Source organism: Coregonus clupeaformis, chromosome 19 (assembly GCF_020615455.1).
Source record: "Coregonus clupeaformis isolate EN_2021a chromosome 19, ASM2061545v1, whole genome shotgun sequence".
NCBI lineage: Eukaryota > Metazoa > Chordata > Actinopteri > Salmoniformes > Salmonidae > Coregonus > Coregonus clupeaformis.
Genome location: NC_059210.1, coordinates 42,861,965 through 42,877,177, shown reverse-complemented (window position 1 = coordinate 42,877,177; position 15,213 = coordinate 42,861,965). Strand labels below are relative to the sequence as shown.

Genomic DNA, 15,213 nt, shown 5'->3' with positions numbered 1-15,213 from the left:
GGGAGAGTAGGTCGAGGTGAGTAGGAAAGAGAGAAAGAGGAGTAGAGGAGAGTAGATGATAGCTCTGCATGCAGTGTGATCTGATTAACATGGCAGAACGGATCCTCCTGTCTCTCAGTCCGTCTCTAATAAACCTTCATTGTATGAGGGAGGATTTCTCTTTCCCTCATTTCTTCGCTTAACTCAACCTATCTTCACCTCTTGCTATCCTATTCTCTCTCTCTCTCATTCTCTCTGTCTCCCTCTTTCTTTCTCTAAGCCTCATATTTCTCCACATATTCATCCTCTCTTCCTTCCATCCTCTCAGCCAGGAGAAAGAGAGGAAGCAGAAAGAGATTAAATATGAAGGGAGTTGAGGAGAGGAAAGAAAAGAGGATAGATAGACACAGAGAGATACCATTTGCATATATCTGCATCTGCATATAATTCTTTCAGCAAACCAGGTCTCCCTCTCTTTTCCCCCTCTCTCCCCTTCTCTCTCTCTTCCTCGGAGGGCGGATGTTCAGTAGACCGTTGAGGGGTTAACGGGACCATAGAGAATGTCAATGTTATTCCTGTTTTTCCTGTGAGCTGGATAAAGGAAAGGCTCTCCCCCTTTTAGGAAAGGGAAATAGGGAAGGGTTTTTGGGAATGAATCCATTGGGACCCAAAACCATCAGACAGCTCCAATACATCTACCTGGTAACCACCACTGACAGGCCTACCTTTACCTCTCACAGCCTTCCAGGGTTATTAAGATAAGTTATGAGGTTGTCCCTGTTTCAGCCCCAGTAGTGGCTCCAGTCCTCCTCTCCCTCACGCCATCCCCTCCCACTCCTCCCTCCTCCCCCTTCTGTCTCCCTGTCTCAGCCCCAGCTTTACTGTAGACTGTGTAATGGCCTGTGGTGCTGATGATAATTATTAACACAGGTCTGTCTGGTCTATGGTAGGGGATGGGCAACAGGCGGCCAGCAGACCAAAACCGCCCCGCGAGTGATTTTTTAAACTCTGACTCTCTCATCTACACACACACACGCCTCACACACACGCCTTATCAGGTAATCATGCTTATCTTTATAGTGCTGCTGTTCATGATAACATTTTGTCGCATCACATACGCTGCTGCTACTGTTTATCATCTATCCTGTTGCCTAGTCACTTTATTCCTAGTTATATGTACATATCTACCTCAATTACCTCGTACTCCTGCACACCGACTCAGTACTGTTACCCATATAGCCAAGTTATTGTTACTCATTGTATATTTATTATTACTTTTATTATTACGTGTTATTACTTTTCTATTATTTCTCTATTTTCTTTCTCTCTGCATTGTTGTAAAGGCCCCATATGTAAGTGTTTCACTGTTAGTCTACACTTGTTGTTTACGAAGCATGTGACAAATAAAATTGATTTGATATCCTCTGTTCAGGAGAGGATGCTGCTACTGTTTTCTAGGCAGCAATATCAGTCTCTCTCTCTTTCTCTTTCTCCCCCTCCCTCTCTCTCCCTTGCTCTCCTTCCTTCCCTCCCTCCTTCCCTCCCTCCCCCTCTCTCCCTCTCCCTTGCTCTCCTTCCTTCCTTCCTTCCTTCCCTCCCTCCCTCCCTCCCTCCCTCCCTCCCTCCCTCCCTCCCTCCCTCCCTCCCTCGCGCTCTCCCACTCTCTCACTCTCTCTCTCTCTCCCTCGCCCACCCCCTCTCATAGTTCCCCCATAACAGACATAACTGTGCTGTCTGTCTCTCCACATCTCCTCTAATTGGTTATTTATAGCCAGGAGGGTGTGGCCAGTCAGGTCTAATGACTATTGTTGCCGTGGCTACTGGTTAATGAGAAACTGTCTCTGTAGAGGTCTGAGACTGAACCAAAATGCTCATTACTACAATTATACACTGTAGAACACTACAACATGAGAGAGAGAGAGAGAGAGAGAGAGAGAGAGAGAGAGAGAGAGAGAGAGAGAGAGTTTATTTATACAGTATATTATCTACTGTATATTGGCTGGTATTTCTAATTGTGGCTATTACCGTCATTCGTTTATAGCAGCCATACTCAACTGGCGGACTGTGGTCTGGATCCAGACCCAGAACGGGGTCAATACGGACCGCGGGGGGTCAATACATGTACAGTACTCAGTCGAGCTTTCAATTTACTGCTGTTGAGAGTTGTAATAGTACAATGCACAAGGTGGAACTTTGAAATTTGGTAGTGCATGGGCAGTTTTTCTCTTGTTATGTCATTCACTTACAGACCTTAGAGAGCTATCTATAACCTGTCAGAAATGTCCAGTTGATCAACTACTAGCCCATGTTACCTAGATAGGTAAGTTAGGTTAACCAGCTATCTAAATCCTGTATTTATCATGGCCAGATTATGTGCCCAGGGGCCTCGACCCCCAGGGCGCCCCCATTGATTTTGTTGAGTCACTCAGGTATCATATGAACACACATAATACATGGCAGCATGTAGAATGACAGGAAATGAGCTTTAAAATGGCAACATTTTATCTCCGCCAACAAGAGGGGTGTGAACAGTTTGAACAGTTTGGGGTCGCATTGGTTGCGAGGTGGGTGTTTGTTACTATTCCGATAAATGACAAATCCATCCGGACCTTTGCCACCAGGAAATTTGTGTGACCGTATCTTCTCTAATAGTAGCTGAGTACCCCTGGTTTATAGCTACTGTAGATAGCTCTTTCTCTTGCGCTCTCTCTCTCTCTCTCTCTCTCTCTCTCTCTCTCTCTCTCTCTCTCTCTCTCTCTCTCTCTCTCTCTCTCTCTCTCTCTCTCTCTCTCTCTCTCTCTATCCAGAGTCTTTCTGTGTAGCAGTATCCTTGTGTAGGTGTAGCTCTTTTTTATGTGTGTGTGCACTTGTGTCCATGCTTGCAGTGTGCATGCTTGTAGTGTGCTTGTTGTGTGTGTGTGTGTGTGTGTGTGTGTGTGTCTGTGAGTGAGTGAGTGAGTGAGTGAGTGAGTGAGTGAGTGATTGAGTGAGTGAGTGAGTGATGCTGTGCTGTCAGTGAGTGTAGCCAGGCAGAGACACGCAAATGCTTAACCCCAGGGTGGGGTTCTTTCTCTAAATATCCGTACCACATGCACATGGCAGCACTGTGTCTGCCACTGTCTTTTCTCTTTATATTTCTCTCCCTCTTTCTCCTTTTCTGTCTTTCATTATTTCTTGTTCTCTCGCATGCTCTCTCCTCCCTCATTCCCCCTAGCCCTCTCCTTCTCTTTTTCTCTCCGTTTTTTCTACTTTCTGCTCTCTCTCTCTGTCTGACTTCCTCTCCGCCTCTCTTTACAACAGTTAGTGTTCTGACAAGGTCTTAGCCTGAAGTCTTCAATGATGCGTCTTTTTCCGTGTTCAGTGGCTTTGGATGGACGTGTGATGTCATCGTGACAGAGGCTAAAACATAGACATCCTTACTATATTTAACTTTGTTGAAGACTATGATTAGTTGATTAGTTGAATCAGCTGTTTTACTGCTTTTAGATTAAGCAAAAGCTTGCACCCACACTGGCCCTCGCAGAGTAAGATAGTCTTTGTTTTAAACAAAGAGTGATACCCCACCTTGATATTGTGGTACAGTTCTCTACTCATTCCTGTGACTCTGCAGTGGGAGTGTAGATCGGGGAGAGAGATTATACACACCTGCACTGTCAGCAACACTTACACATCTGTCACTCTCAGACGACCCCCGTCCCTCACCTCCACTCTCCTGAGCAGTGTCAGTCAAAGCGTTGAGTCACTGCAGTAAATCAATAGCTATTAGAATACACAGTCACATTCAGCTTAACATACAACCTGTACATACACAAACAGAATCACACACACTCTGACTCCATACACACACACACACAAACACACCATACTAACCCTACCTATGTGTCTGTGTGTTTCCCTGCAGCCCAAACTAATGGCCAAGGACCTGTTGGATCTGGTGGCCTCCCACTTCAACCTGAAGGAGAAGGAATATTTTGGCATCTCCTACACAGATGAAACGTAAGTCCTTCTGGTTCACTACTATCACCACGTATGTAGTCCTGTCCTGGTCCTGGGGATATATGTGATGTGCAGGGTTTTGTTCCAGCCCAGCACTTACACACCTCTAACGGGATGTAACTACACCCTACCCTGTTTATCATAAAAGGAGAAATGTATGTTTAAAATGTAAGGATGACATTTGATGATATTTTGGGAGTGAGGATATGAGCCCAGAGGATGACAGATTAAAGTATTGTTATAAACTGGGTGGTTTGAGCCTTGAATGCTGATTGGCTGACAGCCTTGGTATATCAGACCGTATACCACGGTATGACAAAACATTTATTTTTACTGCTCTAATTACGTTGGTAACCAGTTTATAATAGCAAAAAGGCACCTCTGGGGTTTGTGATATATGGCCAATATACTACGGCTAAGGGCTGTATCAAGGCACTCCACGTTGCGTCGTGTGTAAGAACAGCCCTTAGTCGTGGTATATTGACCATATACCACACCTCCTCAGGCCTTATTGCTTAAATATACAACTTTTATTTCCAGTCATACACTCTTGTCCCAGCCTGCTATTCCCTTGAATACTGTTTGTTATTGATTTTAGTCATTTAGCAGACAATCTTATCCAGAGCGACTTACAGTTTAGTGAGTGCATAAATTTTTCATACTGCCCCCCCCCCCCCCCAATCGAACCCACAACCCTGGCGTTGCAAGCGTACAAGTACAATTCATTTAGTTGCAGTATTATTACATTCTAGTGAAGTTATTGAATCTACTTATTTACATTTACATTTGTTTTAATTCATGTCAGTTCTGTAGTGTACTATGTCTGCCTCCTCATTGGTTGGGTGTGCAGTATGCTGACAGTTGATTGGTTGTTGTGTCTCCAGGGGTCATTTCAGCTGGCTGCAGTTGGACCGAAGGGTTCTAGAACACGAGTTCCCCAAGAAGTCTGGACCCATCGTACTCTACTTCTGTGTCAGGTATGGTCACATCATAGAAAAACACACACACAAGCACAGCTCCTACAGCAGGCACACAGACATGCACACAGTCAGACAGACGTCTGCACACACACACTACCTTGGCTCTGTGAAAAAGGCAGATAATAACTCTATAATACTATAAGAGAACACCATTCATAATTCAGTGATAGTTGTCTAGCTATTGTATATGATCTTCAGTGTATCTGTGTGTGTCAGGTGTATAAGATGTTGTCTCCCTGTAAAGTGGAGCTCCTGCTGTGATCTAACCCATAGTAGCAGGGTTATAAAACCATTCCTTTCTCCTACCAGTGCCTTTGTACTGCTCTGACAATGGCTGCTCTCTTACATAACACACATCCTGAGGTTGACTGTGTGTGTGTGTGTGTGCATGTGTGTGTGCTCGCATGTGTGCGTGTTTGTGTCTACATTAAGTCATTGTAGTTGGAAGAAAAGGTACAGGATCTGAAGATAATGTGTCTGACCTTTCTTTGCAGCTGTGGAAAGGCTACACAAACACACACACACACACAATGCTGAACAGTGTTGGTCAGTACCTTAAAGGTCCCTATGATGACAATAGGCTCCAGGGACTTGTCATTCCTTAGCAACGTACATAGCAACCTGCATTGGAGACACTCAATAGATGAATAGTTGTTTGTACTGATTGGCATTAACGATAAGTGTCTCCAAAAGGGTGTGTGGTAATGACGTCATTTCAACCTACCATAATAGTTTTGATGTGTATGGGTATTGTATTGTTGCATGGGGTGTATTGTTCACATAACAGATCACTATCAAATACATGGCCTTGTGTTCAGGGTTAGCCATCAGTACGGATACAATATAATAACTATTGTGATTACTTCTGTTATAGCCAGCCACTAATAACATATCCAGTCACTCCACATGCCCACACATAAATACACACACACATTCAAATGCTTATTAATACAATGCATTTATACACACCACATACTCACACACACACACAAACATCCTGATACACAGTTAACACAGAGACAGACTGATGAAACTGCAATCAGTCTAAATGTCAGAGCTGAATCCATTGTCAGACTTCACTGCCCAGAGCAGCCGAGTGTGTGTGTGTGTGTGTGTGTGCTTTCGTGCCTTAATGCTTTCGTGCACTGTGCTTGTGCATTGGTTTCATAGCATGTGTGTGCATGTTTCGGAAGCAGTAGCTATAACAACTCCCACCCTCTCTATATATAGACTACATTATAATGTTACAGTAGCTCCCATCTCACTATTGATGGCTACTGTGTTTCTCTGCCTGCACACTGCTGATGATGCAGCCAGCCAGCCAGCTAGCGATTGTGTGAAATGCATCGTGTGCACATTTGCGATGGGGGTGTGTTTGTGTAGATGATGTGTCTGTGTTTGTGCATCAGTGTTTGTGTGTGCGTGCGTGCGTGTGTGTTGGATGGTTGCCATTGATCAGACAGAGAAGGGTATAGGAACTGTGTGTGGAAGCCTAATGTCTGATGACCCCTAGTGGACACTCTGTTCACTGCAATTCTGCCACACATAGTAGCCTGGAACTAGATTGAATGAGCTTCTTTTCTCTTTAATCTGTTTCCAAGATACAATACATCTAAACTCATTGTGTCATGGTCTGTTATACTGTACTGTGTTTTATGTTCTGTTCATTACAGGTTTTAGAGAGTATTTCCTGCCTGATCAACTAAAGTAATGTGTCCTGTTGTCTATGTGTTACAGGTTTTACATAGAGAGTATTTCCTACCTGAAGGACAATGCTACTATTGAACTCTTCTTCCTCAATGCTAAGTCCTGCATATACAAGGTAAGTTCATCATGGCCTGTAGTTCACATGCTTAGATATGCTTAGATATAGCATGCCAATATAAATATACTGTATGGTGTTGTTCTGCTATGTGTTAGATCAGTAAGTGTCTGTCTGTGTGTATTCTCATTGATGATTAATCTTCAAGTAGTGGATTTTATTTTCCAGTCATGTCATCATTTCACCACCAGAGGGTACATGTGGGCTGTTGGGTCGTCAGTGTGACGCTTGAACAGTAAAACCACTCTCTGTCTCCTCTCTGCTCCATTCATCCTGTTAGAAACAGATATAGCATTAGCTAAGCTTATGCTATCTCCAGCTCCAAAAGTGTTAACCAGCCTCTGCTGACAAAATGCATCCACTGGTAGCGAAGCTTCTGCTAACACTCCAGCAACACCCATAGCTTTTCCTAATACATACCCAGCACTGATATCTTAGTGTATGCTAACACAGCCAATACTTGACACCTAAGACTAGGCTGTTTAGAAAGGGAGGCTGGAACACTCTCACGGTCCAACAGACTCTAGTGAAGTGAGGGTTGTCTGTGAAGTCTACATACACACTCCAATTGACCAAAACAGCAATATTTTTCCTTGATGCACACATGGACACAATGACACAAAAATACACTTTTTCAACATAACACAGATTTTGTAAATGTTAATCATGGATACGTTTAAGACATTAGAATTGTGTTGTGGATATAGAGTCATTTTTAATGCAGTCATCTCCTGTCTGCATGTATGGAGTGTGTGTTCTACACTGGACCACACACACATACACACACACACTGCTAGGCCACAGCCCCATGGTGAGAGCCCATGCTGGGTGGTAGTGTATTCAGTGTTGTGTTTCACTCTGCTGTCTGATCTCTTAACCAATTAACTGCCAGGGATCGTATAGAGGACATTCCTTACATACCTGACCCCTTTAGTCACTACTCATCAACTAACACACACAAACACACACACACACACTTCCCTCAGACCCCCTTCTGTGTGTGTGAGTAGGCCCTGTCCCAGCATTGCTCATCTAAGTAAACAGGATGGAGAGACAAAGAGAAAGACAGAGAGAATTAAAGAGACCTTTAAGGAAATTGTTCTGTTAGTCACCACTGCACTCCCTCATTTTCTCTGCCCACATAAGTCCCATCACACTGTAATTTCTGAGCTGAAGCAGAGCACACAACCCCCCATGAAGAAAGGGAAAGAAATCAGGGAGGGGGAGGAAGGGAGTGAGGGAGGTTTAGATGAAAAAATGAAAACAGCAATGGAGAAAAGAGAGTACTGGGGACAATGTGATAGAAACGTGTGTATCCTGTATGAATATGTTTTTCAGTGTTGTATTAGTAGTGTAGGTACATCATAACATCGTGGTCATAGGATGAATCTGATGTATGAAAATGTGCCCCTCACAGCTCCCCACATAGGGAAAGTAATGGATACATTGGATTGGTTTTATTAGCTGTGCAAGTCACATAATAACCATGATCTAATGCTCTCCCCCCCCTCTCTATCTCTCTCTCTCGCTCTCTCCCTCTTTCTCCAAGGAGCTCATTGAGGTGGACAGTGAGGTGGTTTTTGAGCTGGCCTCCTATATCCTACAGGTAAGTCAGTGTTACACTAGCTTTGACCAACTTACATTCGAAGAATCAGACATCAATTATTTTTGGAATGGTCTCCCATGCCTAGTTCCAGGGAGTGAGTATGTATATTGGCCAGGGAGTGTGTAGGGTTCCCCCTCAGTTTAGGTCAGCCCATTACCTCAGTTCCAGCTAACACAGAGACTATGGAGTGTGTGTATGTGTGTGTGTGTGTGTGTGTGTGTGTGTGTGTGTGTGTGTGTGTGTGTGTGTGTGTGTGTGTGTGTGTGTGTGTGTGTGTGTGTGTGTGTGTGTGTGTGTGTGTGTGTGTGTGTGTGTGTGTGTGTGTGTGTGTGTGCGTTATTGCGTGTGTGTGTGCAGGTGCAGAGGTATCAGGTATCTCTTGGCCTTTAGAGGTTTTGCTCCAGATGGAAGGATAACGTTTCTCTCTGATTTCATCACAGGAGACCTGACCCTACTCTCACCTGCCTGCACACACACACACACACACACACACACACACACACACACACACACTACTTGTCCCACAAAAGCCAGCGTTCACCCCTCCATAATACTGTAAATGTCTAACTATTTCTCTCTCTTTCTCTTTTCTCTCTCCAGGAGGCTAAAGGTGACTTCACCAGGTAAGAACAGTTATTATGTATTTATACTACAGTAAGCTGTATACATATAATATACTTTATAATAACTAATATCCAGCAGCCTCAGACCTATTGTCTCTGTCTCAGTGGGGAGTAGAGCGGTTGTGGCCCACATGTTTGTTTGGTTTTTGGGTGAGGGGATGGTGGGATAGGTGTGTGTGTGTGTGTGTGTGTTTGTGTGACAGGAGAACAATAGCACCCATGTAGGGGGTCTGTCCTAGGTCCTCTGAGCCCCACAGAGCAGCGAAGCAAATCCGCTGACACGCCCCTCCCTCTCCTCTCACAGGACCTGCCTTTGTCTGCCTGTCCTCCGACGCTCTATCCCTCTCAAACTCTCCTCTCATCCCCCAGTCCCCTGATTCACTCACTCCATCCAGACTGAAGAGTCTGTCTTTAGATAGGGTAACTGGAGCATATTTCTTTGTGTGTGTGTGTGTGTGTGTGTGTGTGTGTGTGTGTGTGTGTGTGTGTGTGTGTGTGTGTGTGTGTGTGTGTGTGTGTGTGTGTGTGTGTATGGATGGATGGATGGATGTATGTATGTATGTATGTATGTATGTGTGTGTGAGTGAGTGACAGGGCTCCACAGTGCATGACTCCTAACCAATTAAGAACAGAGCAGTGAGACTAAGGCCAGGGTAGTTAAGACCTCAGCTCTGCAGCTCACATGATGAGCCTTCTGCCCCCTAAAACAGCTTACCCTCTATTGGTTTACACTTCTATGGTGTAGAGAGATGCTAGCTTACATTTAGGCAGGCTTGAGATGTCGTTTACAAAATGCCATGTGTTGCAATATATTTCCTGCTCCATTGTGTAACCTGGTATCATGCTACTATGTTCCTTTAAATAAAGATGAATTGGATGTCTTCACGGTTAAAGGAAACATGGTCTTTATATCTTAGAGCAGTACAGAATAAGGATTCTTCGTCAGTTTGTGAGCGTTGAGGCCAGTGTAGATGAGAGAGTCGAACAGCGTTCACCTTTGACCCCATTTCCTCCTCCTCACAGGAACATAAATAAACATGGCATCCCACTGAGCTCTGGAATGTGTAACATATTACGCTATATATTGCACTAACATTGTAAGCGTTTATGTTACTTGTTGTCCATCCAATTTTTTGCTACTCCATTGCTGGTGAAGGCTGCTGGGGCTGTGGCGTCCAGATCGGGTGGTAAGGGTTAGGATTGAGAACCATTGCTCTAGCCCACATGAAAAAAACTATAGTATTATGGTTAAATACCATAGTATTCACTCTAGTGTTTTTGCAGACTTTTCTGTATTATTCACTGTAGTGTTTTTGCATACTGTAGTGTTTTTGCGGTCTGTAGTATACTGTAGTATGTACTATAGTGTTCTATAATATACTACTAAATTCTATAGTAAGTACTACACATGATCGAGGTATACTACAGTGTGTAGTATAGCATTCTACAGTATACTATTGTTTACTACAGAATTATATAGTAAGTACTGTAGTATTCTATAGTAAACTGTAGTATTTTTTGATATGGGAGACCAGGCGTTAGCTGGCTATTATATTTTCAGTATTGGCTGTCATGTTTCCAGGCCTTTCCCCCAGTCTCAGGGGGCTGGGAGGTTTAGGGAATTACAGAGGGGTTTAAGACTGAGAGTCTGAAGTCTAGGGTCTCTCTCTCTCTCTCTCTCTCTCTCTCTCTCTCTCTCTCTCTCTCTCTCTCTCTCTCTCTCTCTCTCTCTCTCTCTCTCTCTCTCTCTCTCTCTCTCTCTCTCTCTCTCTCTCTCTCTCTCTCTCTCTCTCTCTCTCTCTCTCTCTCTCTCTCTCTCTCTCTCTCTCTCTCTCTCTCTCTCTCTCTCTCTCTCCAGTTGTTCCCAGCTGTGTGACTGTCTCATCAGTCCCCCTGAAACACAGCAGGGCAGCATTAGTTCCCCCCACCCTGTCAGTTACTAACTCTTGCCCCCAACCCATAGATTATTCATTGGTAAATACCCTTAGATTAAAGTTAATACATCATTGTAGTAGACAAACATCACAATATTGGAGACACCTTTGGATTGGTTTATATCGCTAATGCCAATCTGTCTCCAACACCTCTTGGCAGTTTGAATTCAGTGTGTGTTCACAGTAATGACGTGTGTTTCTGTGTGTGTCACAGTAACGACATGACGAGGTCAGACCTGAAGAAGCTTCCAGCTCTGCCGACTCAGGCCCTGAAGGAACACCCATCTCTGGCCTACTGGTGAGTCCCAGCCTGTCTTATTGGCCCTGATGACCAGGGCCACCAAAACTCTACTGCCTGGTTGCCCGACCTGGCTGCCTGTTTGATATGATTAAGTGGCATGTTGTGTATGTTTTCTGTTCCAGTGAGGACCGGGTGATAGAACACTACAAGAAGCTCAATGGACAGTCCAGAGGGCAGGCCATAGTCAAGTAAGACTGGAGAGGGGAAGGGTGTGTGTGTGTTACTTATGTGTCTCATATTCTCTCCCCCTTGAGCTGTGTGTGTTCATCTCTCACACATGCTGGGTGTCTACTGCGTGTGTATCCATATGTTTGTGAGTGTGTGTGTTTTTATGATGCTCTCGTTTCAGTAGTTGATGTGAAGATGAACACTGTGACTGACTAATGTCTGTCTCTCTGTCTGTCTTAGTTATATGAGCATCGTTGAGTCCCTGCCTACATATGGAGTACATTACTACACTGTTAAGGTACAACTTTATCACTTACACTCTCTCTCTTGGGGTTGGGGTTGGGGGCTGAGTGGGTGGGTGAGGGAGTGTTTGGGAGGAGGGTTTGGGGGGCTATGAATACACACACACCCTCTGATGTGTGTATCCTCTCTCTGTGTGTGTCAGGATAAACAGGGCATCCCGTGGTGGCTGGGGCTGAGTTATAAAGGAATCTTCCAGTATGACTACCAGGACAAGGTCAAACCCAGGAAGGTAAGACGCCAACTTTCATTCTCTTTCTCTCCCTCTCGCTCCATTATGTCTGTCTTTTATAAAGATGTAACACTGTCCTCCCATCAGTCTCCCTGTAGTCTGTTAAAGCCTTTCACCTCTCACCTTTGACCCTAGAAAAGACTAGTATCATTCATCTCCTGGCTGGATGAACCGACACACACACACTCCTATACGTGAACTCTGACCCCTCAGTCCTGACAAAGACTTCCTGTCTGCTTCAGCTTTCCTGTTTGCCTGTCCTGTTCTAGTGTGTGTATGTGTGTGTGTGTGTGTGTTTGCACATTCCAGTCTAAATGTCTCACCACTGTTCTCCCCACATTCCTGCTCTATCCCATAATAGTCCCAGATCCTGAGGTTTCAAAGGTTACATCACCATGGAGACAGAATGGGAATGCTAGCCTAGTCTCCTATTCTAGGTCACAGGAATGATTTGGTGGTTTGAGTTAGCTTCCAATGTTAGTATCATGTAGAAAGGTGCTCTTTGGAAACGATGGCCCTCTTGGATCCTTCATTATTGGCAGGATGTTTTCTCCCCATATCTGCCCATTTGTAGATGTAAACACACACACACACACACACACACACTGAAAGGCAGTGGGCCGTGCCAGGTTGAAAGTGGTCTGTACTACAATAGAGTGAATGTGTTCCGAGGGTTCAGAGGGGAGGTAGAATGAAGGGAGGTTCAGGACTTCATGTTTTGGCTTCTCATCAACACACTAATGTTATCTACACATGCAGCGCTCTGAAAACAAAGAGAGAGGGAGGGCACTTTAAAGATGACTATTAATGTATTTAATAACTGTCTTTAATAACTGTCTTTAATAACTCCAGAGTTGGTTTCAAAGAAGGTTGAGACCTAGTCAAAAGCTGTGTGTAGAGGCTGCACATTAGGTTACCAGAGAAGGCCACTATCATTGTGTCAAATAAGGTTTTCAGTGTTTAGTTAAGGCTGTTTTTGTTTAGAGTTTTACCTCAGGAATACGTTGTCTGTGTGTGTGGCAGCTGCATATTTATCAGTAGAGTTTTACTAGTGGACATCCTGTAGTGACTAGACCACCACTGTAAGGCTTTCTGACTGTTTATTTGGGGTTGTTTAAATACTTTACCCCTAACCCCACTTCCCCTTTCACACACACACGCACTAACACACACACACACACACACACACACACACACACACACACACACACACACACACACACACACACACACACACACACACACACACACACACACACACACACACAGTTACAGTTCAACCACAGCCAGTAAAAATGCCTTGTTAGTAAGTTGTGAGACACTTTAGGGTTTGTGAGTGACTGAGGCAGATGCTGATGGTTTAGTAACAGTGTGAAGCTCCAGTAGTGTGTGTCATGTTGACTGATTTTGAAATTGCTTGACAGAGATTAAGCCTATGTCTCTGCTAGCTAGTGTGTTGCCAGGTCAGATAAGTATATGAAGGTATGAAACAGTGATGAGTAATGAGTGAGGAGTGTGTTTTGGTGTGCAAACGCCCCTCCTAACCTCAAACCCTCCAACACACATATTTGTTAAAAAAAACTATGACCAAAACAAAAACAACAGGAAGCCATGGGCAGGTCTCCATAGTGACTATAGAACACCCTGGAAACATTTAAATCCCCCACCCTAACCGTCCTCCACCTTTCTGAGGGAGGGACTCAGAAACATGGAGAGGGACAGGGAAGGGAACCAGTGATGGTAAGTCGGTCCCCTTGTAAAGCCCCTCTAGACCCCTCCTAGTCCCCAGACTGGCTCCTAGTCCTAGCCGACTGCTACTGTTTACAGGTCCAGCTCTGCTCTGCTCTGCCCTATGATAGAATAGACCTTGGCTTCACTCCAGACCATTCTATTCTTTAGACAATCCCATGGGTATCCCCTAGGGACTTCAAGCTTTCTCAGACATTACCTTTTCTTTGTACACATACAGTATACACACACAAACACACACACACACTGGCCTAACAGTGGACACACCCTTTGCCATTATCAGTGCTGTATAGAAAAAGTGTCACCATGTTTGTATCTGATATAGTTTTTCAGATTATTCAAAGTTTCTCTAAAGCTGTTACTAAATACACACCACTTATATAACTCCTGTCATTTGTTAGTGTGGACAAAATGGTCACTTAATCACAACCCTTAACTCCTTTCATATTGAAACTGGTTTAATTCCTCATTGTGTTGTGCTGTACATGTTGCTACATGTTGAAGTACCCTTCCTGGAAAATGTGACTGTGGTCTGCAGTAATGTTCTATGGTCCATTGACTGATTACTAAAGCCTGATATGAGGGAAGATGAAAGCGATGGTTTGTGCCAGCTGGTGGCCAACCTTGGTCTTGGAGACACACAGGGTATACAGGCTTTAGTCTCTTCCCTGCACTAACAAACCTGATCACACTAATTGAATACCACAACAGGTACTGGGATGTATGTGAAACTAGTGCCAGTGTTGTCTGATGTGAAACTAGTGCCAGTGTTGCCAGTGTTGTCTGATGTGAAACTAGTGCCAGTGTTTCCAGTGTTGTCTGATGTGACACGAGTGCCAGTGTTGAGTTGACAAGATGGGGTCCACCCTCCAACCTAGTTACGAGGGAACATGTGTGTGTTAAGCACTCTCGTGCTGGAAAACTGTTGCACACACTCTCCCTATCTGTAATCACACACATACACATACACCCTCTCTGCCTATCTCCCTCCTATTCTTAGCACCATGCTACATTAAGTGTTCATACTCCATTGAGTGTACAGTACACCAGAGCGTAACTGCACTGATTATCTCACACGTAAACGCACACACACGCTCACACACACTCTTAGTCCCAACGCTGTGTTTATATATTCGTTTTTTCTCCATCAGATCCCCCTCCTCTCCTCTGTTCCTCTTATCCCTCTCTCTCCATTATTTTCCCAGGCTGTTATGATTCCTGGGCTGTGCCCCTTCGTCTTCTTCTTCCTCCCTCCTCTCCACTCTCTTCCTCCCTCCTCTCCACTCTCTCCTGTCCTCCCTCACCCTGCCAGTTAACTTTGTTTTCTCCTGTTGTTCTGTACAGAGTTCACGTGTTTTACCGTTTTCTTAAATCATCTCACTGCCATTACATCTCTACCACCACCATTGTTGGTGTGTGCTGTTTGTGTGTCTCTATGTGTGTATGTGTCCCAGCTGCTAGTGCTGTAATGTCTCCAGTGTAACAGTAACTGCTGTGACTCTGCTCTCTGTGTAATGAGAAAC

The 15,213-nt window shown here is 44.4% G+C and overlaps 1 protein-coding gene across 14 annotated transcripts in view; it reads left to right on the top strand.

Moving 5' to 3' along the window:
* The window catches only part of LOC121531944 (FERM domain-containing protein 4A), a 198,470-nt gene that overhangs the window by 161,764 nt on the left and 21,493 nt on the right, over positions 1-15,213 (top strand). For 13 of the 14 annotated variants that reach the window (XM_041837522.2, XM_041837524.2, XM_041837528.2 and 10 more), the window contains exons 3-11: positions 3,881-3,975; positions 4,860-4,952; positions 6,693-6,777; positions 8,327-8,383; positions 8,984-9,006; positions 11,155-11,238; positions 11,364-11,429; positions 11,650-11,707; positions 11,855-11,941. In XM_041837522.2, coding sequence (XP_041693456.1) covers positions 3,881-3,975; positions 4,860-4,952; positions 6,693-6,777; positions 8,327-8,383; positions 8,984-9,006; positions 11,155-11,238; positions 11,364-11,429; positions 11,650-11,707; positions 11,855-11,941 — 648 coding nt within the window. The remainder of the gene's footprint in view (positions 1-3,880; positions 3,976-4,859; positions 4,953-6,692; positions 6,778-8,326; positions 8,384-8,983; positions 9,007-11,154; positions 11,239-11,363; positions 11,430-11,649; positions 11,708-11,854; positions 11,942-15,213) is intronic. The other variant, XM_041837519.2, reaches the window with a different exon arrangement.